The 25,705-nt window shown below is 38.7% G+C and overlaps 1 protein-coding gene across 2 annotated transcripts in view; it reads left to right on the plus strand.

Moving 5' to 3' along the window:
• The first annotated feature begins 2,264 nt into the window (after positions 1 to 2,264).
• Positions 2,265 to 25,705, plus strand: part of BNC2 (basonuclin 2) — a 430,229-nt gene continuing 406,788 nt past the window's right edge. For both annotated transcript variants that reach the window (XM_046023703.1, XM_046023704.1), the window contains exon 1: positions 2,265 to 2,303. In XM_046023703.1, coding sequence (XP_045879659.1) covers positions 2,301 to 2,303 — 3 coding nt within the window. In that variant the 5' untranslated portion in view covers positions 2,265 to 2,300. The remainder of the gene's footprint in view (positions 2,304 to 25,705) is intronic.

The raw sequence follows: 25,705 nt of genomic DNA on the forward strand, positions 1-25,705 counted from the left end.
TTGTATGGGTAATGACTCTGAAATTAGCAACTAGATTTTCTCCTTTCTCCATGATACAGGAAAACACATTGGAACTTGGCTCATTTCTGGAGAATTCTTGTGATGATTCTCAGTTGCTCAGATGCACATTTGGTCGTCATTATCCCTTGTGTAATCAGTTTCTACAAACTATAGGATGATGTTACAGTGATGTTTACAGAATAAGGGAACATGCTCCACACCTTAATCAAATCATTTAAAGATGAGCCTTCTTAGATAACATGCATTTATATATATGGGTAGTCATTAGATAGTCTTTACTTTGATTTATGCTCTAGAGAAGTAATCTGTCTCCCACTAGAACACTCCAGATGAACCATGTGCCTAGAATTCTACAAGGTATTTACTATAAATAATACAGTAGAAGCATTTACCAGACAAACCTTTCCACACCAAGATGATGCCTAGAACCATACAAATACAGAAAGGAGTTGAAATCTGCTTTCTAAAGGCCTAAAAACGGCCAGGAATTTGGACCCAATCAGTACACAGAACTGCAGGTGCGGCGGCCCCGCTGTTAAAAAGCGGGATCCACGTGAATAATAAGCCTAATCACATTTTCAGAACAGCTGTGGCTACTTGGGCCACAGTCTCCCATCATGGCTCCCCAAATATTCTTTTTAATTATTGTGAAAATTTATATTAAACTTAAGCGCAGACTGTGTGTCAAAGAAAATAAAACTATGCTAATTCCAAGGCGACATATTTTAATTCTGACCTCTGGAAGCTAATGAGGCCGTTTCCCTGCCCCTCTACTTCGGAGAAGAAAGAAAGGAGGGATGATTCAAACCTGTGATTCTGCCAAGCAAGTCCTGGAAGATTCCGATTTCTAGGGCTCAGAGAGTATGCCTGAAACCTGTGCCTTCCTCCCATGTCAGATAAGCAAAAAGTTTGCTCTAGCTATGATAAATCTGCACAACGCGGAGATGTTTCTGGCACAAAGTGTACGTTAGAAAGCTGATGATGATTAAACTCGCGCCCCCCACCCCCCCAATCCTTGCGGCCGGGGAGTGTGTTTTGCCTGCATTGAAGAAATGTCCTTTGGCTGCAGGCGTGTGCGTTTTTTGCGTCTCCGACGCAGGGCGACGCGGGTCGGCTGAGTGTCAGCCACACGTGTGGCTGGTCTTCCCCTGCGGAGGCGGCGGTCCCCTTCCTCTCCCCGGGCAGTCTCCAGCCCGAGGCCCGCGGCCCAGAGCAGGGGAAGGGGAAGGAAGCCCTCGCCGCAAGCCGGCGTCTGGGCCGGCACACAAAACACGCCGCCACCAGCAACTCCCACGCCACCCCTCCCGCCCCGGCTGCGCGCAACTTTTTGCCTTTTCGCCCAGCACGTTCTGTCCCGAGTTTCTGTCCCCTGGGTTTTCCTCCGCTTCCCTCACCTTCGGTCCAGCGGCGCGCGGAGGACCGGGCTGACCCGGGCGAGGGGCGCCGGGGCAGCCGCGGCGGAAAGAGAAAAAGGGGAAGGGGAAAGGAGGAGAGGGCGGCGGTGGCGGTGCGGGAGGAGGAACTGGTCAAAGGGGACAGAGACCGGCGAGTGCCCGAAAAGGAAAGCGACGCCACGGTTTGCTGCAGTCGGAATAAAGTTCGCGCCCTTTCCTCGGCGAGTCTCTCTTTGACAGCTGGGCGCTGGCGGCCACCTCCACCTCCACGCCCGCACCCCCCGGGGGGCGCCAAAGTTGTTTTTCCATCCCCACCACGAGCAGGGGGAACAGTAACGCGGGGGGGGGGGTATACATCCATCCTCCCTCACGAAACCCCTAGAAATCTGAGGACAAACAACCACAAAACTAACCCACTTCTATTTTGCAAAAGGGTAGCAACATTGTAGTGACGACAATTTTGCAGAGAGGAGAAACTTGCGGGGCTTGCAAATCCCCAGGTCACCTCGCCCGCGTGTCTCTCCTCCGCCCCCCACAGCAGCCCCCACCGGGGACAGTCCGTTCCTTTTTTTTTTTTTTTCTTTTTTGTTCCGAGGAGCCGGGGGGAACTCTGCAGGCTCCGACTTGGAGAGCGAGGGCGACCCTGGGCGCGTGTGTAAATCAGTCACCTGAGCGCAGAGGGGCCGCGGCGAGGGCGCGCGCGGGCGGGCGGGCGGGCGGGGAGAGGCGGAGGCGGCGAGAGCGGCGGCCCGGAGGAAATCGGGAGGGGGAGGGAAAGAAAGGCCGAGACAGAAGGAGCGAGAGGCGGCCGAGGGGCTGGTCCAGGCGCGGCCGCTAAGAGGAGACCAAGAGGCGGGGGCTGCACTTGACAACCAGCATGCCGAGATGGTAAGAAGTTTCCACCCTCCTTTCCTTTTTATTCTAGACTTCGTCAGACGTGAGCCCCGTCCCCGCGCGCCCCCGGGGCCGCCCGGGGGCCGCGTTCTCCTCAAGTCGGGCGGCGTGAGGTGGAGGGGGGCGCTGAGGAGGGCGGGCGGGAGAGGAGAACCCCAGCACAACCTAGCCCCTGCCGTGCTCCCGAAATTTCCCCTCAACTTGGCCCAAGTTTGCGAGGAGAGCTAGGGGTGGGAGGGGTGCGTGCGTGCGTGTGTGTGTGTGTGTCTGTGTGTGTGTCTGTGTGAGGGGCTCGGGAAGTTCGCCCCCTCTCGCGGCGGGCGAGGAAAGGTGAGCGGCCGGCGAGCGAGAGGCTCCAGGGAGTTGGGACGGGCTGGGGCGGACGGGGTGGAGGGGAGGCGGGGGATGAATGGAGCGCTGGAGGGAGCTCGGGGCGGAGAGGAAAGCGTTTTGGACAACGGTAACTTTCAAAACTTGCCCGCGAGTGAGGGCCGGGCGGCTGGGCGTGGGCGCCTGGGCGCGCTGGTGCGCCGCGCGGCGAAGACCCAGCCGCCGGGTCCCGGCACCTTGGCGTTTCCCCTCCCCTCTCCCTCGCGTTCGGGGAGCCCTCCCTTTGTAGATGAAGAACACGTAGGAAGTGCTCCTGGAGGCTTTCTGAAGAATGTGCACAACGTAGGGCAGGAAGAGAAACCCGAGAGAGACGGAGGTTTTTGAGGCGCAGTTTTAAAGGAGCCCGTTTGTTCTACTTACACAGTGACTGCAGGGTGGCATTTGGGGCCCGGGGAGGGGGACGGGATTAAAAAAGAAGAAGAAGAAAAAAAAAAAGTGGATGGAATCCCCCGTGTAGTGAGGCTAAGAAAAGTTCCAAGTGCAAGTGGTGGAGGAGATGGGAAGGCGAGATTCGAGCCCAGCTCCTCTCCTCGGAGCGGCTTCTCTGCAGCGAGGCAGCGTGCCGTGAGTTCGCCGGTGATGAGCGCTCTGTCCGCTTTCGGGGAAGTGATTTGTTAGAAATGGGGGTTGGACCACTCCCTTCCCTTTAGTTTGCTTCCACCCAGAGCTGCTATTGTTACCCCCACTTGGGGATCTGACCTCCCGTTCTGCCTGTAGATGGAATATGTAGGAAAAAGGGAGAGAGCGAGCGGTTGGCCTTTTTCCCCCCCCCTTCCCTTCCCCCTAATGTGACATTTCTTGTTTCAGTGATCAAAGTCACAACTCGAGTGTAGGAGATGCGACTGTCAGAGGCAGGCACACTCACGCACACACACACACAAGTAGCATGTGCCCAAGACTGTGGTTACAGTAACGCTGACAGAAATTAAAGTGGTTTTGAAAGCAGCGTGCGATTTATAGTGGTTCCCATTTACCCTAGAGTCAAGCTGTTGTAAAGCTGATGTACGAAAGATATCATAAAATAATCCTGTGTACCCAGGATTAAAGTGGCAGAAAGTGGCCTGCCTTATTATTTTTTATGTACTTCGCGGACAGTTGCAGTGGTTGGAACCTGTGTTTTAAGTGGAGGCGTCAAAACAAAGTATTAAATATTATCTGTTTAGTGCTTGAGTTTTTTTTTCTTCTAGCGGCATCATACTCAAGAACACTGTAAAAGCCCGTTGTAGGTATTATTTTTCTTCCATTTCCCCCAGCCTGCATTGTGTGTCTGCACATCTATTCCCAAATACTAATCATTTTGAAAATTGGCTAAACCCATTTGTTACCCCCTGCTTTGTATTCTGCAGTTTCAGATGTTATCTGTGCATACGCGTACATGTTTTAACTGGAGAATTTATTTCTGGCACTATTATTTAGTGTGTCTGATTTGGAGACGTAGTCAGAAGTGGTGAGACCTCATACAAGTTAATAGAACTTCCTTTTTACCCTTTGGACTCACACACCACACACAAAATCCCTTGTGAACCTTTATAGGGTATCTGTGTTGTATGTTATATTTGTAGCTGTTTCATTTAAACTGTTCAGCCTTAATGAAGTTCTTAGTTGTAGCTACTCTTTCTGTTCCGGGAGAGCAGAGTATTTAAAATCCAGATTGCTAATCACTCTACCAAAGTACAAGAGTATCTTCACCTGAGGGAAATAATACTGAACTTGAATGTGAACTCTGAGTATCTCGTGAGAAACATCTGAAACTGTCTTTTCCTCCCCCTTGAGAATATTAAGTTTGGTGGTGTTTTTATGTGAAACTTTGAACAAGAACAAACCTGTGATTTTTCAAAATAAATATTAAGAAAATATTAATAGCAGTTACACATTTCCCAGTACCTAATGTTTTTTTTATTCTACCTGAAATGTAAGAGATCTGTCAGGCAGGGATATGTGATTACAAAAAGAAGCAGACAAAGGTAGAGCTGACTCTTGCCATATTAAAATGTAAGTGTTACAGTTTGAATTTTCAAGTGAGAGTTTTTGAGTTCAGTGCTTTACATAACATTTTGTCCTAATCTTGCTTGCTGTCAGGGATGTTTCATGGTTGTGCAATTGCTGCAGTCAAGAATGCCAATTTGCATTCCAGGAGTGTCATTTGATTACTTTTATCTGCACAGCTCCAAGACCGGCCCAGACCTCTCGTTTCATCTTGCCATGTCACGAGTCAATGCTGTGTCGTCTTTTCAAAAATCTGCCTGATTTAGACAAGAAAGAAAAGTACTTTCATGTTACAGCCGCAGTCCCCTGCTAACTTGTCAGCAGCAGGATATGATTCACTTGGGCCCAGAAGAATGGAACAGAGAGGCGGGTTAGGCGGTTCAATAAAGCCCACGGACAGGTAGTGTGTGACATCCCCAGAGAGCCACAGTTAATGAAGAACAGGTCTGCTTAGTTCTCCACACGCTGACCTGGTGCTGTCCCCACAGTTTTCTCATTTGATCTTTCCCAGCAAATTGATCTTTTCTTGTATTTTTTTTGCCTTCCAAGTTAGTCCTTGTGGGACTGAAATTAGCAGAGCAACTTAAGTTGGATAATACAGCTGTTCAGAAAAAAAGAAATTGGACACTGGCTCAAAAAGGGGCGGGGGTTGGGGGTGGAGGGAGCTATTCTTTTTGTTGTTCCTGGGAATATTTCTTATATTAAGGGAGACCAGAATAGGTGATGACTTGAAGTTAGTGGTTCCCTTTATTTTTCATTTAATAGTTAAGGTTCAGCACCATTGTAAATATTCCTTAAGTATGTAAAAGATGGCCCTCGTATGAGTGAGGAATTCAATTTAGTATTTTTTTTTTCACTGTAGCATTTTTCGTATTCACTTGTTTGAAATCATTTGCCAGTCGACTTATGAGGCTATTTATGGCTATTGTAAGATAGATTAAATATCAGTGGTGTACTTCAACTATAATTATTTATAGTCTTCTAAATAACTGCAATCCTAAAATATCCAATACTGAAACACGGAAAAGATTAAACAATTAAGAAAGTCATTACCAGTGTTGTGTGTAAATACCTGGTATGTGGAAATGTTTTCTACAGTTACCATCAGCATCTTTTGTTTTAGGGAAACTCCACAGATACACTGTTAATAATTTAAAAAAAAAATTCAAGATTCTCCATTTAAATGTAGCTTTTTAGAACTGAGATTGAATCACACATTTGAATTTCTGGAGATATTCAATTTATGTTACTTGTTTTTTGGGATGAAAATTAATTTTAACTAGCTTGGTAAATCTAAGTTGGGGATGTATGTGTAAAAAAACCTGCAAACAGGTTAAAGTTTAACTCTAGAATTTTCTATATAAAGCTTAGGTTGGAAGCAGTTAATAGATTAAGTGAATGTGTATATAAGGAGCAGTGCTTTCTGAATTCCTGTGCAGATGGTCTCATTTACCATCTACATCCTTGCAAGAAACAGTTGAAAACATTTCTTGTGGAAGGGGAGGCAGCCTCCTCAAATCTTTTCTGTTAGATAGAAATTACATGGGATCATTGGTTAGTAAACTCCTCTCTGAAGAGCTAGAGGGAGCCTTATGATTTTATTAGATATACTTAAGGTTAAAAAAAAAAACAACACTGGCAATCAGAATGTTGTAGGAAAGGAGTAGATAATGAATACTGCCTTAATGTTTAGGCTTGGAGGTGCTATTGGATTTTTTTGTTTGTGTCTTTTTTTTTTTTTTTTTAAGCTGTGACAAAGCAACTGAACTTTCTGCAAGAAGAGTTAAGGAGTCAGCTAAGATTCTAGGGTACTACCTTTTATGTGATTTGAAGATCAAGCAAAATGCAACCAAATATACTTTAAATCTGATTTGGTTTGCTAAATACTGTTTGTTGTTTTGCCAACTGAAGGAGTTCTGTTAGGAGGCTACTCTTCAAAGTTCTATTAAAAGTAACTTCCTACCAAATCACTAAGGAGGGGAATACCTTCTTTCAGTTCACTAAGGACAGCCTCCTTTCTGTAAATAATGGTTTTGAAGTGGTTCTACATACAACTGCGTGCCATACTCTGGAGAGGAAACTCCTTTAGAGTAAATGCTTCATTTATAAGCGTAAAATAGTAAACCATTTATAAAGCAGATATATTATGAATAAGTTAAATTTAAAGAAATAGAACTTAAGTGGTACTAAATTCAATATTTGTTGTTTAATTTCACAGTTGTTTATCAGTCTTTCCACTAAAATTTGCGATATGTTTACATTAAAAAGTCATTGATCATAATTGCTCTTTAATATTTATACACTAGTTTTTAGTGGTGTTACTTTGGACAAACTTATTTACCATTTAAGTAAATAATATAATCCAGTGAGATAAACTACCCAGATTTGTCTTTTTTTCATCTTTCACACAGTAACTCTCATTATGTTGCTAGCCAATAAAAGTCTTTATTTGTTGCTTATTAGAGCCCTCAGTACACTCAAGTGTTCAGCTATAATTTAATTTGGCTGTTCAAAGAGGCTCCCTTGTTTTAAAACATGTTCTCAGTATGCTTTTACCATTTATTATGAACTTATATTCTAACTCATGCACATGTATAGGAGGATTTTGCAGATAACCATTTTTTAAAGTTATGCCATAGCATAGTTGTAACTTCTTTCTTTAAAAAAAATTGGTATCTAACAATGTCTTTTTTTTTTTTTTCCTGTATTTTTCCTTGACATTCCAGAACTCTTTTTTCCCTTGGTGATTTAAATAGTTTTGCTATTATAATTTTAAAGTCAGTTCCCCAAAGTATACAACCTTCCCTTAAGATGTAGTGAGAAAGACACTAAACTAAAAAAATGAATTAAACAATTCAATAATTAAGAATGTTAGTTGAGGACATTTCACTCTTATAGTCACTTGAAATTATAAAAAGTTTCCCTTGTACTTCACACATGCTAGCATGATAAATTCAGCTTCTTTAGAGTAAGCTACTGGGAAGTTTTGCAATGAATGGAAGATGGCTGGAGAGTTCTGGTGATATTTGTAACAAATCATGTTCACTGAAAACTAGAACTTTAAAACTCTAAGATGAGTATCAGGAATTCTTCCACAAGGAAGGCCGAATGTGGAACTGCTAAATGAGTCATCGCATGTATATCTTACCAGTGGGAATCACATCAAACCGGCTCTCTAGATACAGTATTTAATAGTTGTCAAAATGTACAGTATTGTCTTGGAACTTGTGGTTCATGAGTTCATAGTTCCAGCTTTTTTGTGTTTAGTACAAAGATGTAACAACCCACACAAAACATTTTTCTCTTATTATGACCTTACATTTGCCAAAGTGCCCCATGCTGAAATTCCTTTTTAGTATCCTTTTTTTTTTTTTTAGTCCAAAGCCAGACGTATACCCAGACACAAAAGCCTCTGTGTATAGCAAGCTGTTTTAAATATTGTGACTCGACGATGTGCTGTCCTTTCTCCGCTTGAGCCAAGGATCTCTGCTCAGTGTCTGTGGATTACCAAGCTCCTTCTTTATTGTACCTCTTGTCAACTATTCCTATTCATTTAACCTTTCATTAGTGTCTGTGCAGCTTCACTGTCTAGAAATGCAAGGAAAACCCGAAAGGCCCCACTGTCACAGTTATTAGATTTCTCGGTTACATCCCAGCAACCATAAAGAAGTAAGAGTCGACACTATTGTCGTGCGTGCTGCTGTCCTGGGGTGCAGCTCTTCTGTGCATGTCAAGGACATGTGCCACATGTTGATATGCATCCCAGGGATAAATGCACAACATGGGGGATAGGCCGACGCTGGAAGTAATGAGCTTTGTAGGAGTTACTGCAAAGACCAACAGTTTGTGAAGGAATTTTGCTTAACAGGCCAAGGAGATAGACACAGTTGAGGGCTGCCAAGATTTGCCTGTGCTGGAGCTTGTCAGTCACATTGTTTTCATCTAAACTTCATTTGAGAGGAAAATTGAATATGTTTGACAGCAATGAAAAGTCTTATTTTCATTTTTTAATCTTTCAGAGGACAAAAGTGATATTTCTGGTGACTAGTATACTAGGACTAAGTATTTTTTATACTGACTGAATTGTGTGTGTGAATGGACCTATTAGTTTATCTTCTTACATATCTAGAAGAAACATATTTCATAGATGTGTATGTTTTAAAATTTGCATAAAAATAATATAGCCTATTACCTTTCCTATGCTACTGTTTTCCCCCTTTGATTTCCCTCTAGCATAGCCTAGTATTAGCACTTGATTCTTTAAAGTGCATTTGCTTTGTTGCCTTAATGTAAAGGAAAAACAGGATGAATATCAGACCATTTTCAAGTCATAATAAAGACAAATAATTGCAGATTTTGCATTGGAAAATATTACATTGACATCTTAGAAGATTCATAGAATTACTTTTTAAGAATTTTCAAAACATTTAAGTACAAAATAGTAAATTATAATACCTCCTCTCTCTTTACCAATTGTACACTTTTTTAAAGTAAAGAAAATCTGTTACCAGAGCTGAATAAAACAATTCTGTCTTTCTCATTTAAGTAATTTTTGTCACTTTACCAGATTCTTTGGGACTCTCCATTAGCTTTGCAAATACATGATTACCAAATCCCTGTAAAGTTATTTATTTATTTACTTTTTACTTGACCCAACCTTTTTTGCCAAGGCTGACTTTTTAATAGCTGTACTTAAAGTTTTCTCTTTTCATGATGTCTTGTGAATATATTAATTGGCTTAGTTATCCTTGTTTCAGAGAAGAGAGATGAGCTATCCTTCCTTCAGATGAGTTGCTTTCTTCCGGGGAAATATGTATTCAATAATTGACAGCTAAATGCCCAGCCAGAGCATGTTCCAGTTTCTTGCTCATTGGGTGGATATTCCATATATGTTAAATTTAGATGAATGTGTCTTGATCATCTGAGGTGACCTGGTAGCCTTCTCACAGACAAGGCAAGGGTGTATTAACTTTCCCTATCTAACGGTCCTGTTTCTATTCATTATGGTTTGTGTTGGGCGAAGTAGGAGAGGAAAGAGGAACTTCTAAGGCTATAATGTTAGCCCTACCTCCCTGCCTCCAAAAACACACTCTTGGAAATAGGACAGAGCTATATGGTAAAGAGAAGAAGAATACATGGCAGTAGCTACTTTCTGTAAGAACGCTATGCCTGGTCTTTATCCAGTCAGTATCTCAGGATGGGGAGGTAGTTCATCATTATCCACTCCAGAGTGAGAATAGCCCTGGGCCTGGGTTTCATGGCAGGCCCTATTCTCTTCCACTCAGATTTGAAAGCCTCCACTTTGTCATTTGTAAATCAGGTGAGTTTGGTAATTTCTAAGGTATTTTTGAATTGGAATATTTTATATTTTATGTGCTAGGACTGTATAATCATAGCAGATTACTATTTTTTTTTAAAGATTTTATTTATTTCCTTGGCAGACAGAGATCAGAAGTCGGCAGATGGGAGACAGAGAGAGAGGCAGAGAGAGAGGAGGGAAGCAGGCTCCCTGCTGAGCAGAGAGCCCGATGCAGGGCTCGATCCCAGGACCCTGGGATCATGACCCGAGCTGAAGGCAGAGGCTTTAACCCACTGAGCCACCCAGGTGCCCCACAGATTACTATTTTTAATAGCTGTATTGAGATGTAAATATGCTAAATAATTTACCTGTTAGAAATGTCCAATGAATATTTTGTGGATATAGCACCTTTTATTTATCCATTCATCCAGGGATACACCTTTTGGTTCTTATTACGAATAATGCAGCTGTGAACATTTGTGTACAAGTATTTTGTTTTCATTTTGTCAAATGTATACCTAGGAGTGGAATTGCTAGGTCATATGGCAACTGTCTTTAACTTTTGAGGAACTGCCCTATCATTTTCCCAAAGCAGCTCTTTTCCATTTCTACCAACTGAATGTGTGAGTTTTCTGATCTCTCCACATTCTCCTAAATTTGTTACTTTTTTAAAATTTTAACCATCCTGGTGGGTGTGAAGTGGTTTTGAGTTGCATTTCCCTGATGGCTTATGATATTAAGCATCTTTTCATGTGCTTATTGGCCATTTGTAGATCTCTGTATAACAGAGAAATGTCTCTTAGATCCTTTACCCATTTTTCACTTAGGTTATTTGTCTTTTCATTGTTAAGTTATAAAAGCTTTTTACATACTTACATATTCTGGACAGAAGTTCTTTATTAGATACATAATTTACAGATATTTTTCTCTGGGTTGTCTTTTTTATTTTTTTGATGGAGTCCTTTGAAGCACAGACACTTTAAATTTTGATGAAGTCCAAAGTCCAACTTATTTTTTCTTTGGTCATTTGTGTTTTTGGTGTGCCAAGGAACACTATCTAACCTAAGGTCATAAAGATTCACCGTTGTTTTCTTCTAAAAATATAATAGTTTGAACTTAAACATTTAGGTCTTTATTTGGGTTAACTTTTGTGTGTAATATGGAGTAGGGATCAGCTTCTTTCTTTTGAATGTGGATATCCAGTCATTCCCAGGACCATTTGTTGAAAAGAGAATTCTTAACCCCATTGAATTATTATGGGACATTTGTGGAAAATTATTTGACTGTAGATGTAAGGGCTTATTTCTGGACTGTCCATTTTATTCCATCGATGAGTGTGTCTATCCTTTGCAAGTACCATCCTGTCAAGATTACTGTAGCTTTACATTAAGTGTGCAACTGACAAATGTAAGTCTTCCAACTTTGCCCTTTATCAAATTATTTCACTATTCTTGTTTCCTTAGTTTATTAAAAATTTTTGTGTGTGGTAAAAAGCACATAACATAAATTGAACAACTTCAGCATTGTTAAATGTATGGTATAGACAGTATTGTTAACTGCGTCTTCTTGTGCAGTGCATTTTTGGAACTTTGTTATTTTGCATAACTGAAACTCTATCACCTGATGAACAACTCCCATTTCCCCCCTCTTCACAGCCCCTGGCAACTGCCATTTCACTTTCTAAGAGTTTCACTACTTTAAGTACTTCATATGAAAAATAAATAAATAAGTAAATATATAAATAAATTCTTCATATGAGTAGAATCATACAGTACATGTTTTTCTGTAATGGTCTTTTTTTTTTTAAGATTTTATTTATTTATTTGACAGAGAGAGACACAGTGAGAGAGGGAGCACAAGCAGGGGAGCAGCAGAGAGAGAGGGAGAAGCAGGCCTCCCGCCCAGCAGGGAGCCTGATGTGGGGCTCCATCCCAACACTCTGGGATCATGACCTGAGCTGAAGGCAGACGCTTAATGACTGAGCCACCCAGCCACCCCTGTAATGGTCTTATTTAACATAATGTCCTTGAGGTTCACCCAATAGTCTAGCACATGACAGGATGTTTTTCCTTTTTAAGACTGAATAATATTTCGTGGGCACCTGGGTGGCTCAGTGGGTTAAACATCTGCCTTGGCTCAGGTCATGATCTTGGGGTCCTAGGATGACACCCTGTGTCAGGCTCACTGCTCAGTAGGGAATCTGCTTCTCTCTCCCTCTGCCTTGCCCCCTGCTTGTGCATGCGTGCTCTCTCTCTCTCAAATAAAATCTTTTAAGAAAAAGATTGAATAATATTTCATTGTGTGTATATACCACATTTTCTTTACCTATTCTTCTGTAGATGGACATTTAGGTTGAGGCCACCTCTTGGCTTTTGTGAACAAACACTGTAGTGAACACGGGTGTGTAGTAACTCTGCAACACTGTGCTTTCGGTTCTTTTGGATAGATACCCAGAAATGGGGTTGCTGGATCATATAGTAATTCTATTTTTAATTTTTTGAAGAACCTTCATACTATTTTCCATAGCTGCTGCCCTGTTTTACATTCCTACCAAGAGTGCAGAGAAGTTTCAGTTTTTTCACATTTTTGCCAACACTTGTTATTTTATTTTCCTTTTATTTTTTTTTTTTTTAAATAGCGGCCCTTCTAAAGGTGTGAGGTGAAACCTCTTTGTGGTTTTGATTTGTATTCCCCTGGTCATTAGTGTTGTTGAGCATCGTTTCATATGCTTCTCAGCCATTTTTATTTATATTTCTTAGAGAAATGTCTCTTCAAGTCCTTTGCCTATTTTTAAATAAGATTATTTTGTTGTTATTGAGTTTTAGGAGCTCCTTATATATTCCAGATATTAATCTCTTCTCGGAAATGTGGTTTGCATATATTTTTGTCTATTCAGTATGTTTTTTCACTCAGTTGATTACTCCTTCACAGTACAGAAGTTTTTGAAGTTTGACGTAGTCCCATTTGTCTGTTCTGTTGCCCTTAGCAGTTACCTTTAAAACTCAGGTTGATCTTATCCTCAGAAGTGTAAAGGCTACGTTAAGAGAGTAAAGAACTTTTAGTTTTACTTCGGGGATAAGTAATGTGCCACTTAGCAGCCAAAAGATGATGATTCTTAGTTGTTGGTGTGACACCCTGGTTTGACTTTGATGTTTCTTAATTATCATGGAGTTTTAAAGTATTCTAGGTGTTCCCAATGATAAGGGGGACACTTCATGCCCTGGAGGATGGCATTAAGTACCTGGAAATAATTGTTTTGGATTTTATAAGTACCTCAAAAGGAAAGGGAAAAAAATTGAGAAAATTTGTCTTTCTAGACATTCTGTTGTAACTAGAAAAACAACCAGCAGTGCTTAAAACTGAAAATTATTGTATGATCTCAGACCCACACTAACTGGTCCAGTTAAGTTTTAAAAAAATACCATGTTCAAATCTAGCATGGCACATTTGGAAACATCAGCTTGTTTTAAAGTTTACCTGGCAAATACTGTAATTAAAATACCTCATTGTTGAATTAGAGAAAACTTGAAAACAAATGAAAGGTAAACTAATTTGGAGGCAGCTATGTTGTATCATTGTTGAATTAAAAAAAAAAACACTATTCCCTTAAAGTTCTAATTTTCTCTTTATTCATGCCATTAAAGACCTACATTTATTTCCATCTAAGTAATTGCTTTTCTGGTATTCTAATGGGCTGTTCTTGCTTAACCGCATTGCCTTTTTTTTGGCCTTTTGCCAGTTATTTTGGATAAAGTTTCATTATTCATTCAGTATCAACTCAATTAGATGGTTAGCTGATCAAATATATATATGGAGAGTATGTATTTTTTCCCCTTATCACTGCTTACATATACAAATCGTAAGTAGTGGATTTAAAATTGTATTTCCTATTTTGAGGATTTACTTTCTTGTGAAAATTCTGTACAGGATTTAAAATCATTTATAAAGATTGGCATGGTGGAAAATTTTATATTTACCAGACACTTGATTTTTGGTTATATATACATTTCATTGTATTAAATGACACATTTTTTTAATGTTGAACAAAAAGTTAATGCTACTTTTGGAATGACAAAATTGTGTTCTTGCTATCTTTCATGGTTTAGGGACGTAAAAAGGGTAATTAACTGGAACAATACAGACCTATAAGGAGAGTCACTCAGTTTTCTGTCCTGTGGTATCTAATCTCCCTGTAATACCCATTTTACTCTCTAGTAGATTAGGGAAGTTTATTCTGTCAACATGTACGTATGCTAACAGGTATGCTTCTGAAAGTACAATGTGATAGTTGAGATTTTCCTCTTATTCAGAGTGGTGATTGGAAGCACAACATTGTATGTGTTTGAATTGGTTTTGATAGGTTAACATATTAATTAACTTTAGAGTGCATTAACTCTAAGTGATATTAAAAAGTAAACATTTTATGAACCTACAAATTCTGCTAGGTGTTGAGTTATATTTTTCATCCTATGAGTATCCCGTATAAAAAGTATTTTCACATAAAGGACTTCTGTCTGTCCATTGGTCTTTGCAGCTTCACTATGTCCATGAACCCCAACCAGTCACTGACAAGACATTTTTGTATACAGAGGACAGTGACTGTTAGATCTAATGGAGTGTGTGTGTATGTGTGTGTGAGAGTGGTCTATGAGAAACTGACAGTTTGCACTTTCCTTGTTGGAGAGGGAGAATACAGAATAGTATGGTTTATTGAAATTTTGGGGTGACAGTAGGGATTGGTTTACTGTTATATTTTCATAATGTAGTAATACCTGGTATTTTTTTTTATAGTTTTGAGTATATATGTGGATGGCATAGATGAATATTAAGTGTATTGGTGAATGTTTCACTAATGTCAAATTGTATTTCTGAAATCCACATATGCCAGAGTAATAAATTTGTTAACAGCCAACAAGTAAATGTTTGCTTGCTATATGTAAAATAACTGGTTTTGATGTGCAGGAATTGATAAACATTAAAAAAAATCTTTAAAAAAATTTCAGGTTTTTATATTCAGGTTGGCATAGGCATGGGAGTTCTAGTTGTCTTCGTTTTCCAAGGTTGATACAACTTTTAATTACTTTCAGATCTAACACCTTAACAGGCAGTTGCGTTTCTGTGATCTGCATGACATTGGAGTAGGTGCTGTAGGTATTACAGATGAAGGAGAAGCTGTAACCCTAACATGAAGGAGCACAAAGTTCACATGCAGGAGGATGTTCATTATCTTAGCATGACTGTAGTCCAGGGTCTGCCTCTGGTCTTTGTATGCTTAGAAATCTAATTTTATCTCTATGCCTTTGCAAGAGATCCGTCCTTCATGGGCTCATTCAGGATGTTCACGGACAGAGGGATGGAGAATAGATACACATATGCATGCAGGCACACACACTGTGCGAACATGTGTGTATCTGCATACCGAATTAGTTGAAATACTCATATACTCATATTGGAGTGCTTAGCACCTTCTTTCCTTCACAGACAAATTTAAGTAGGGAGTGAAATTATAATCCAAATATTGCTCATTGTTACTTTATGAGTTTGGGATTTGAGCAGAGAGTATTAGGGAGGCAGGTAGAGGGTGTAAGGGCCTCTTCTCACTTCAGGGAAAGCCTTCCCAGTGGCCTGTATTGATACAGTGCACATTTTGGACTCCTGTCTCCTGGACTGTGTTTGGAAGAGCATTGACAAAATTTACTCCTCTTACTCTTTTTCTTCCTATTCTCCTTCTAATTGACAAATTCTTTTTTCTCTAAATATGTTAATATTCTCAAGCAGATATTAGTCAACTGTCTTGGGAGCCACTTGTTAAGGTGACTTTGCATCTGCTTGGTTTTTATGGATCTAATGCAGATGGCAATGTCATTTCATTCATTTTAAATTTCTTGGGAGATACCTTACATGTAATGTGTTTTGTATATGAGAATGGAGGGAGGAAGTTGGATAAGACAGCAGTTTTCTGGGAGAAAAGAGATATATGTTGTTGTTTTTTTTTTAAAGATTTTATTTATTTATTTGACAGAGATCACAAGTAGGCAGAGAGGCAGGCAGAGAGAGAGAGGAGGAAACAGGCTGTCCGCAGAGCAGAGAGCCCGATGCGGGGCTCGATCCCAGAACCCTGGGATCATGACCTGAGCTGAAGGCAGAGGCTTTAACCCACTGAGCCACCCAGGCGCCCCGATATATGTTGTTTTTAAAAAATAGTAAAAAAAAAGCTTTGAGACTAGTCAAATATGTGGCAGAGAAAGTTTTTGTTAACTACCTTGTAGAGAGATATTCAAGTATGAGATTGGCCTTCTATGGATACGTGGAATAAATGGAAATAGAGATGTGTATGTTAATAGAGATTTAATCTCTGCATCTATTTTCTATATGATAGAAAAATTTTCAGTTGCTTTGGGCTTTTCTTTTACATCATGCAGTTAGGGTCAAGATTAGATTTTAAAGATTCTTAATGTGTCATACTATATGATGCTCAACATTTTTTTTTTTAATATAATGGATGCCAAAAGGACCCAAAAGCTAATACTATACCTTTAATTTTGTATTAGGCGATTCCAGCAGCTTCCCAGTTTGTTCGCCACCCCTTTTGTTTTTTACTTTAGACTTTTGTTCCATTTAAAACGCTTCCGTATCAATTAGATTCCAGCTAAAGAGAAAAATTTGTTAAGGGAAGAGAAGGTAGAAGGAGAGGCACTGAACATCCCCTGGATGCCGGAATGATAGATTTTGGTGGACCAAGGAGTCTACCTGTTGCAGTTTCCTTAGATCTAGTCTGACGTTTATCCTTAAATCCTTATTTTCAGTCTGCAGTCTGTAAGTTTCATAGTAGTCCTGGTACAGTTGTGTAATGCAGGAATGTTCTTATTTAAAACCACAGGACTTAATACATTCCAAATTTTAAATTTGAAAAGGTGTCAGAAGTAAAAATAAAAAGTGGGGGTGATGATGGAGAGAATGGAGGAATTATACAGGAAATGTTGGACTCAGATAAAGGTAGAAAAATACATAAAAAAAACAAAGGGCCTGTTAAAATGAGTGGCATGAGACTTGTTTTCATGTGCTTCTCCAATACCTGTGTTCACCATACTTTTTTTAAAAGATTTATTCATTTTAGAGAGACAAAGAGAATGTAAACAGGGAGAAGCAGATGGAGAGGGAGAGAACAGACTCCTCCCCTGAGCAGGGAGCCTGACTGAGGGCTCATCCCACAAACCTGAGATCGTGATGTCAGCCAAAAAGCAAGAGTCAGATGCTTAACCCACTGAGCCACCTAGATGTTCCCACCATCCCCCTCCCCCCCACCATCTGTTAGGGTTTCTGCCTCTTGTCTACCTCATCTGCTGGGTGAGACCTGTTAGAACTGTCTCCCAGTTGTCACCTATTTACTACTTTTGTTGCCATTACCCAGGTCCACAGTGGCATCATCTTTGACCTGAATGGCTCCAGTGTCCTCTGACTGGTCAAGTGCTTCCACTCTTGCCTCTTGTTCACTACACTCAAACTACTCTTGATAGAGAAACTGCTTCCGGTCTCAGAACCTCCCAGTGACTTCTCATCACACCTGCAGTGCAATCCAAACTCTGTTGTGATGAACATCGTATGTAAGATGAGAGGGAAACCTACCTAACATTCTAACACACTTTGCTATCACTGTTCATTTGGCTCCCATCATACTGACCTAGCTTTTTACTGAACATGCCACATTTGTACCTATACCTCAGGCCTTTGCACATGTTTTCCCATCTGCTGGGAATGCCCTTCTCCCCCACTTTTGCATGGCTTCCTTCCTCATTTCATTTAGGTCTCTCAAATGTCACTCCTTCAATGAGAACTTTCTGACAGTTTTCTTACCCCTGCTGTGTCTCCACATTGTATGTTTCTCTGACCTTTTGCCCTGCTTTGTTTGTTGATAGCATTTATCACCATTTGAAAATAAATATATTTGTTTATACGTAGCTTATTATTATTTCTCCCTTCCTGCTGTGATACCAAGCTCCATAAGAACAGGGATCTTTACTTGCCTTGTTAATTTCTGAATTTCCCCTACCTGTAGCAGTTCCTGTTGTGGGAAACATTCACCAGATATATTTATTTAAATATACATTTATTCAATAAATATACATTTATTCACTCAAACACATTCTTTATCAATTTTTATCAGGTCTTAGTTATTCTCTGGAGGGTTATTTATGGCATCTGCTCTTGCAGTTTTCTGAACTGCTTATTGGAGTGGTAGTTTCTATGGTAGATGTAAACACTCCCAACAGTTTTGCAAAAATTGTCCTATAAGATATGGGAAAACATATTAAAAATTTGATTTATCTCTTTCTTTTTTGTGTGTGTTTTACAGTGTGCACGATGTCTTAATTTAGTAGATATGTAAGGGATATATTGCGAAATCAAAAAAATACAGACTTTGACTTGAGCCTAATCTGGACAAGCATGGTTAACTTTGTTTAAAGCAAATTGTAACTCTATAGCCAGGCTATTTCATAGATTTTGTGTTTTTGAATACTAATAGGGTGGTGATACCACTGGTGAGAATGTGTAAAATTGTTCTCATTATTCAGAAAGTCACTCAGGTCTAATGTTGGGTTGAGAGTGAGACATTATATATGAAATTCAACATACATGTGTGTATGAATATATATTCCCTAATATTCCAAGCTCTGATGGAGTTTTTAACTCTCTTAAGTTGCAGTGTGCTTGTGTTAGGGCCCTTTGTACCTATACTAACTTTTATGTGGAGGTATATGAGCTGTTTTTTCCCCCTCATCTTGGGTAATTTAGGCTTTTTAATGAACCTGTACCTGGATACTTTGGTTTCCTGTGATTTCAGTTTTTTTAAACATCTTTATTGACATACAATTTACACACCATACAATTTACTCCTGTGACTAAGCTTTACACTTCCATTTTATAATTATATGCAATTTTGAAGTCACTGGGAAATAAATGATACACTTAGACTTTTGAAGGAAGTCTAGTTAGGTATTCATTTTAATACCTTCTTAAATGAAGTTTTATAACATTTGAAGCACTTGCTAATAAAATATTTGAAAGGATTCGTAAACTTGGGTGAAGCACTGAAGTAATTAATATACTAGTAAACTAAGGAAATGTGAAAACCATAAATAAATGGATACAAGTAAATATTATTCTTTATGAACTGGTCACCTTAGTATATCATATTTTGATGGTGCCTTAGTTTAAATTTTTTTAGAGCTGTCTATTTGACATTGGCTTTGGACAGCCTGTGTCTTAATTCTTCTAAATATCTTTAGTGCTGGCAGATTTTTTGTGAAGTAAGTTTTGATTTTCTGAATCATCCAAACAAAAGTTAAGTCGGATGAACATAGTAGGTGGATAAATCCAGGTGATTCCATTTTGGGTAAGAAAAAAAATGAGCACAATTGATTTTTCTTATGTAGCTTATAAATTGGCTCTGGAAGTAGTTACAAATGAAAAATTCCGGAACTGTTTTGAACAGTAGTAGTGTTATTGGAAAAGTGCAGTGTCCTGAGGTGACAATAGAAACATATTGATTTTTTTTTCCCCCTACCAGTAGTGGACCTTCTTTAAATCCATAGAAACTCATTTGGCTATAAGAATTGATGTGAGACTTTATGCATATATAGAGTCATGCATACATACATACATACATACACACATGCTTATAAACATCTTTCCACTGGCAAAATTTTGTTAATATTTTGTACTCTGTAAAGTAATTCTGCTTTGTATGACAGATACCTAATAAATTCTACTTCAGAGTAAATCCTGTGGAATTTCAGTAAAATTATTCTAAGCTCTAGCTGAGAAGGCCTCCAAAGGCAAGGGATACCAAGAAAATTTTGACTAAGATATGAGACTACATGAATGTTCCATAATATTAAACAAATTTATATAGAGTTCTTTGGCTGCAAATTAGAGTGATTGTCACTCAGCTTGTATACTTAGTGCAGCAAATCTGTGTGTTTCAGGCATAAGTAAATGCTAGGGACATTAGAAAGCTAGTGAAGTACAAATTTGTACACATAAACTTTTAAGGCAGTCTTATCCATATCTATATGACACGAGTCAAGGGGAAAGTAGCTGCTCAAGGGGAATAGGATTTTCTTTCCTTTTTTCATTTTTAAAGATTTGGTTTTGAATTCCTGTAAGTTGTGGTTCAAGGTAATACCAGTATCTTTATGATGACTCCTGGTTATCAATTAAGAAAAGTATTCATTAATGCCTTGGAAAAATCTGTGTTGAATTCCTTTTCAGTTCCTTTTCTACCCTCCTCATCAGAAAATGCTAATTTTGCATGGAATCTGTAGCTCTCAGCAAAATTTTGTCATTAAAAATAATACAAGCAATTTTGAAAATTCAGTCTATCTTGTGAAGTTGTACCCTATCTAGGAAGTTTATAGCTATTTCCCCAGGAATAATATATTGTTCAAGAAATAAAAAGGAATGGAATAAATTCAACTCCAAAAAATTAATTCTAGTATTTTTCTTCATTCCTTTAGGGTTATCTGAGACTATGGAACTTTCTGATTTGAAGGAAATTTAACACTGATTTTTGTGTTGGAAATAAACGTTAGGGTCAACTTTTCCTGTGTTAACTGTAATCTGCTGGGTGTTTACTTTTAAACAAATCCAAAAGTCTTGTACATAACTAGTACATTAGGCTTCTTACAGAGTGCTGTGAGGGTAGAGAGGCCTTGTAGGAGCCCCTGTTATGGTGGAAGACTGTGCATTCAAAGTGTGTCATTTACACTGTCTTTGGAGGGACCAGTGTGCTGTCTTCATGTACCATTTGGCCCACAAGATGGGATTTGTCATAATTGATTGTCATGTATTGTAAACCCTGTGGGAGTATAAGGTCTAGTTGCTTTACCTTGGATGGTTTCTGAATGTTTTTATCTTGTTCCAGGGTGGATTATTACACTTGAGAATGCACTTAATTACAAGCTTTATGTTTTCCAACACCCATTCACAGTATCTCCTCTTCCCTCTACCTGACTTCATTGATGGTATTTCACGTGCAGATTGAGGACAGTGTATGACTTGGAAGATGGAGGCTCGCCAACTTGAAGTCTACCTCCATTTTTCGGTGTCTTCTCTTCACCTTGATGTTTTAGACCTTTCTATTTAAAACCTGTGTTTTGCGGTTAATTTTCTCAGGAAAAGAAGTTTATATATGATAACATACTAAAGAAAAAAGGCACCACTTAACTGATACTGGGTATTTCTCAGAATACTGTAAGAAATTGAATTTTGTTGTGTTTTTACAAGTTACTGCATTATAGGTTTTATTTTTTTTAAACGATTTATTTATTTATTTGAGAGAGAGAGAGCACGCATGCAAGCATGGGGAAGGGCAGAGGGAGAATCTCAAGCAGATTCCCCACTGAGTGCAGAGCACTTCTGAGCCAAAATCAAGAGTCAGATGCTTAATCCAGTGAGCCAGCAGGCACCACAGGTTTTATTTTAATAAAGTCTTTAAATCCATGCCTACACTGAGATCTTTCCTTAGAAAATGATACTTTAGAATATTTTTTGTTACAGTCCTTTGAGATTAAACATGGTAGGATCTTATGGCATTTTAATTTTTTATGCATATATATAATCTTTCCAGTTTCCTGAATTTGCCCCTCATCTGAGCTTAATCACACTTTATTGTAATTAACTATTGATATGCCTACCACACATTTTGCTCTGTAGGTTATCAGGTATATTATTTTGATCTTTTCATTTTAATGTGTTTATCAAGGAATAAATAATCCTAAGTAGATGTTGGATTTATTCAGTTGTTTCATGTTTTAGTTTTTTCCAGTGTGATTGAGGAATAATTGATAAACATCACTGTGTAAGTTTAAGGTGTACAGTCTGATGGTTTGATTTACATATATTGTCGTTTGGTTACCAAGGTAGGGTTAGTTAACATTCAGCATCTCATATAGATAAAATAAAAAGAAAAAAATTTCTCCTGTGATGAGAACTCCCCTGTGAGGAAAACCCTCAAACAGTGTTTTAATTTTTAAAGCTTTGTTTAGAGATAATGGTTTTGGGGTATTTTGGTGGTGTATCTCAGACAAACTTTTGATTGTCAAATTACATTGCCTTGTATATTCTGTTTTTAGAATTTATTTTATCCCTGATTGAGATACCCATGACTAGAATGATCATATTTTTTAAATGTTGGTCAATATATAGCCTTTTCTTTTGGAAGGTGATTCTTTTTTACCAATGAACTTTTAAACGTCATCTTCCTTAATTTATAATGTAGGCACAATGAAAGCCTCAGGAACATTTTTTTTCCCCTTGAAAAATCTTTAAAGAGATGTTTAAACAAATCAAAATATGCTATAACTTAAAAGAAATAATTTGATGTGGCAAGTTTTAAATTAAAAAATAAAACCACACACACACATACACACACACACACACACACACACTGCATAACCTTTCTTTGAGTCTTTGGTTTAAGTCCTCTGTCATATAATGCCAAAAACTTTGTTCTGAGCTGCGTGTGTGTTGAAACATGTATGCCTGTCCTAGTGTCATAACTAATTATATCTCTTGTATGCTTACTTCTAGTAATTGGAAAGTAGACCTACCGCAGCATACGGTTTAACATTTAGTTTTATCTTCAGGACCTGCTGTAGAAATCGAATTTTCAACCATGTAGCAGCTTGACATTGTAAACAGATATTACCATTTAAAAATAGCCTCCACTTCGTATTTTGCAGAAATAGTGTACCTTGGAAGGAAAGATTTCAGGAGTTCTTCAAGGCTCATGTGTTTACCAGCACTTGCACATTAATACTGACCGTTTTGACTGAGATACTTCGTCTGTGAATTGGAGATTGATAGTCTAGTGTTGTGGTAGCACAATTTTACAGGATTTCTTTAACCCAAAGTTTGTCAGAAGATTGTAGCTTGTGCCAGAGCTTCTGGGTGCTGTGGTCATTTCATCTTCATGGATTGTTTTAAAATAACATGGGGGCAGATTCTATGAAAATGCATCTAGTAGAATTTTCAGAGAGTAACTTAACAGCCTTGTCTCAGACACGCTTGTGACTAGAGTAGCAAACAGTTCTTCTGTGCACCAGCATGTATGAAAGTATGTGGTCCTTGTCCATGCCTGCTGAAAGAGGACTTCACCAGTCTTCAGTCTCTGAGCCGCAGCCTTGTTGCAATTAAAGTCTTAGGACTCGGAGCAGTTAATGCTGGTGATAGATTGTGGTATTTAGCATTGTGTTGTGTTGCACGGTGATCTTGTTCTGCAGACTTAGAGGGATTCTAGTCAGAACTTGGGAAAGAATATACCAAAGGATTTTTGGCAGATATTTTTTAAAGCGAGAAATATAATGACTTTTCTTACTAATAAGTTCTGGCTTTACTTAAAGAAAGAGTAAAAGGATTGTGCACTTCTGTTATTGGATAATTCTTTAAAATTTAACACTGGAAATGCTAAATTTTTTTTTCTTGTAGTAAGTGAAAATATTCCTTGCTTTAATGTTTCCTTCCTTTCCTTCTTTCATTACACTTAAAAGTAAAACTCAGTATTCTTTCAAACTTACTTTATCTATTTTTATAGTAAATTAGTTTTTATAAACTGGGTTTTTTCTTTTATATGGTAACTTAGGTGTGCAAAGGCATTTACTTGAACGTTTTGTGTTCTGAAATGTGAGGCTTTGATTCTTGGTATAATATCTCTGTTTTGAAAACTGAATTCCCAGGGTTTTTTTCCTAATCAGTGTATCATGACCTGTCACATTAAAAAATTAGATGGCTTAAGTCATTTACCTTTGGAAGACTGGCTGTAAAAGCCATGTGTTTAATAATGAAAGTATCTTTCCATTAAAAAAAAAAAAAAAGATTTATTTATTTATTTATTTGACAGAGAGATAGAGAGCACAAGTAGACAGAGCAGCAGGCAGAGGGAGAGGGAGAAGCAGGCTCTCCACTGAGCAGGGAGCCCGATGCAGGGCTCCATCCCAGGACGCTGGGATCATGACCGGAGCTGAAGGCAGCCACTAAACTGACTGAGCCACCCAGGTGCTCCAGTGTCTTTCCATTTTAAAAATGTTCATTCCTCTTACAGTTTTTCTGGTGTCAGTCAAATTAATGCTGGTATATTTGGCTTTAAGAATAACTGATGACAGAAATCTGAATCTGCAGTTGATAGGCCACAGAAGAGAAAGGGTAATTTTAAAAAGTCCTGGCAGTAGGAGAAAAGGTTGGCCCACAACTGGACTGATAGGAACACCTTCCCACTCATCTGTTGCCTGTGAAGTAATAAAGAGTGCAAGATGTTAAGGCTTGTCTGGGTTCTGAACCTGGGGTTTCTGCCACCTCCACAGGGTGTTTGGAAATCTTGGGAGTCATTTTTGTTCTTCACAAATGAGATTGGGATGCCTCAGTTCTGATTGCAGAATAATTTACACACAATGATGAGTTGTTCTACCCCAAATGTTAATAATGCCCCTCCTGGGAATCATTCGATAGTTATTGATAGAAAAACTGAAAAATATTGGTAAAAATGACTCTTTTCTTCCCCAAATTCTCACTTTCATTTTTAAAAATTTTTTTAAAGGAATGAAACCTTTCATTGAAGTACATTTGACATACAATATTACATTAGTTTCAGGTACATAGCATAGTGATTCAATATTTATATACATTATGAAATGATCACCACAGTAAGTCCATTTACCATCTGTCTCCATACAAAATTAATACAGTATTATTGTCTATATTCCCCATGCTATGTATTATTTTCCTATGAGTGACTTACTTTACAACTGAAAGTTTGTATCTCTAGGTCTCCTTCACCCATATTGCCTACTCCCCAAGCCCCCTTTCCCCTGGCAGCCATCAGTCTTTTCTCTGTATCTTTAATTTTGTTTTTGTTTTTTTTTCCATTTGTTTTTTAGATTCCACATGTGAATAAAATCATATGGTATTTGTCTTTCTCTGACTTATTTCATTTAAGCATAATACCCTCAGGGCAAGATTGAATTCTTTTTTTATGACTAACTAATATTTCATTGTGTATACTACATCTTTCCACTTTTTTTTTCATCTTTCCACTTTTTTAAAAATCTGTTGATAGACACCTAGGCTGCTCCATTATCTTAGCTATTGTAAATAATGCTGCAGTAAATATAAAGGTGCAGATATCTTTTCAAGTTAGTGTTTTGTTTTTCATCAGATACATACCTGGAAGTGGAATTGCTGGATCCTATGGTAGTCCTATTTGTAATTCTTTGGGGATCATCTGTACAGTTTTCCATTGTGGCTGTACCAGTTTGCATTTCCACTGGCAGTGAATGGGGGTTCCCTTTTCTCCACACCCTCACCAACATTCTGTATTTCTTGTTTTGTTTCATTATAGCCATTCTGATGGGTATGAAATGATATCTCATTGTGGTTTTGGTTTGCATTTTCCTGATGAATAGTGACATTGAGCATCTTTTCGTGTGTCCGTTGGCTGTCTGTGTCTTACTGGGAAAAATGTTTCAGATTTCTTCCTGTTTTTGACCAGATTATTTGCTTTTTGGATATTGCGTTGGAGGAGTTCTGTATATATTTTGCATATTAGCCCCTTGTCAGATATATGGCTTGTAAATATATCCTTCTGTTCAGTGGGTTACCTTTTCATTTTTTTTAATAGTTTCCTTCACTGTGCAGAAGCTTTTTAGTTTGATGAAATCTCATTTGT

Source organism: Meles meles, chromosome 11 (genome assembly GCF_922984935.1).
Source record: "Meles meles chromosome 11, mMelMel3.1 paternal haplotype, whole genome shotgun sequence".
NCBI lineage: Eukaryota > Metazoa > Chordata > Mammalia > Carnivora > Mustelidae > Meles > Meles meles.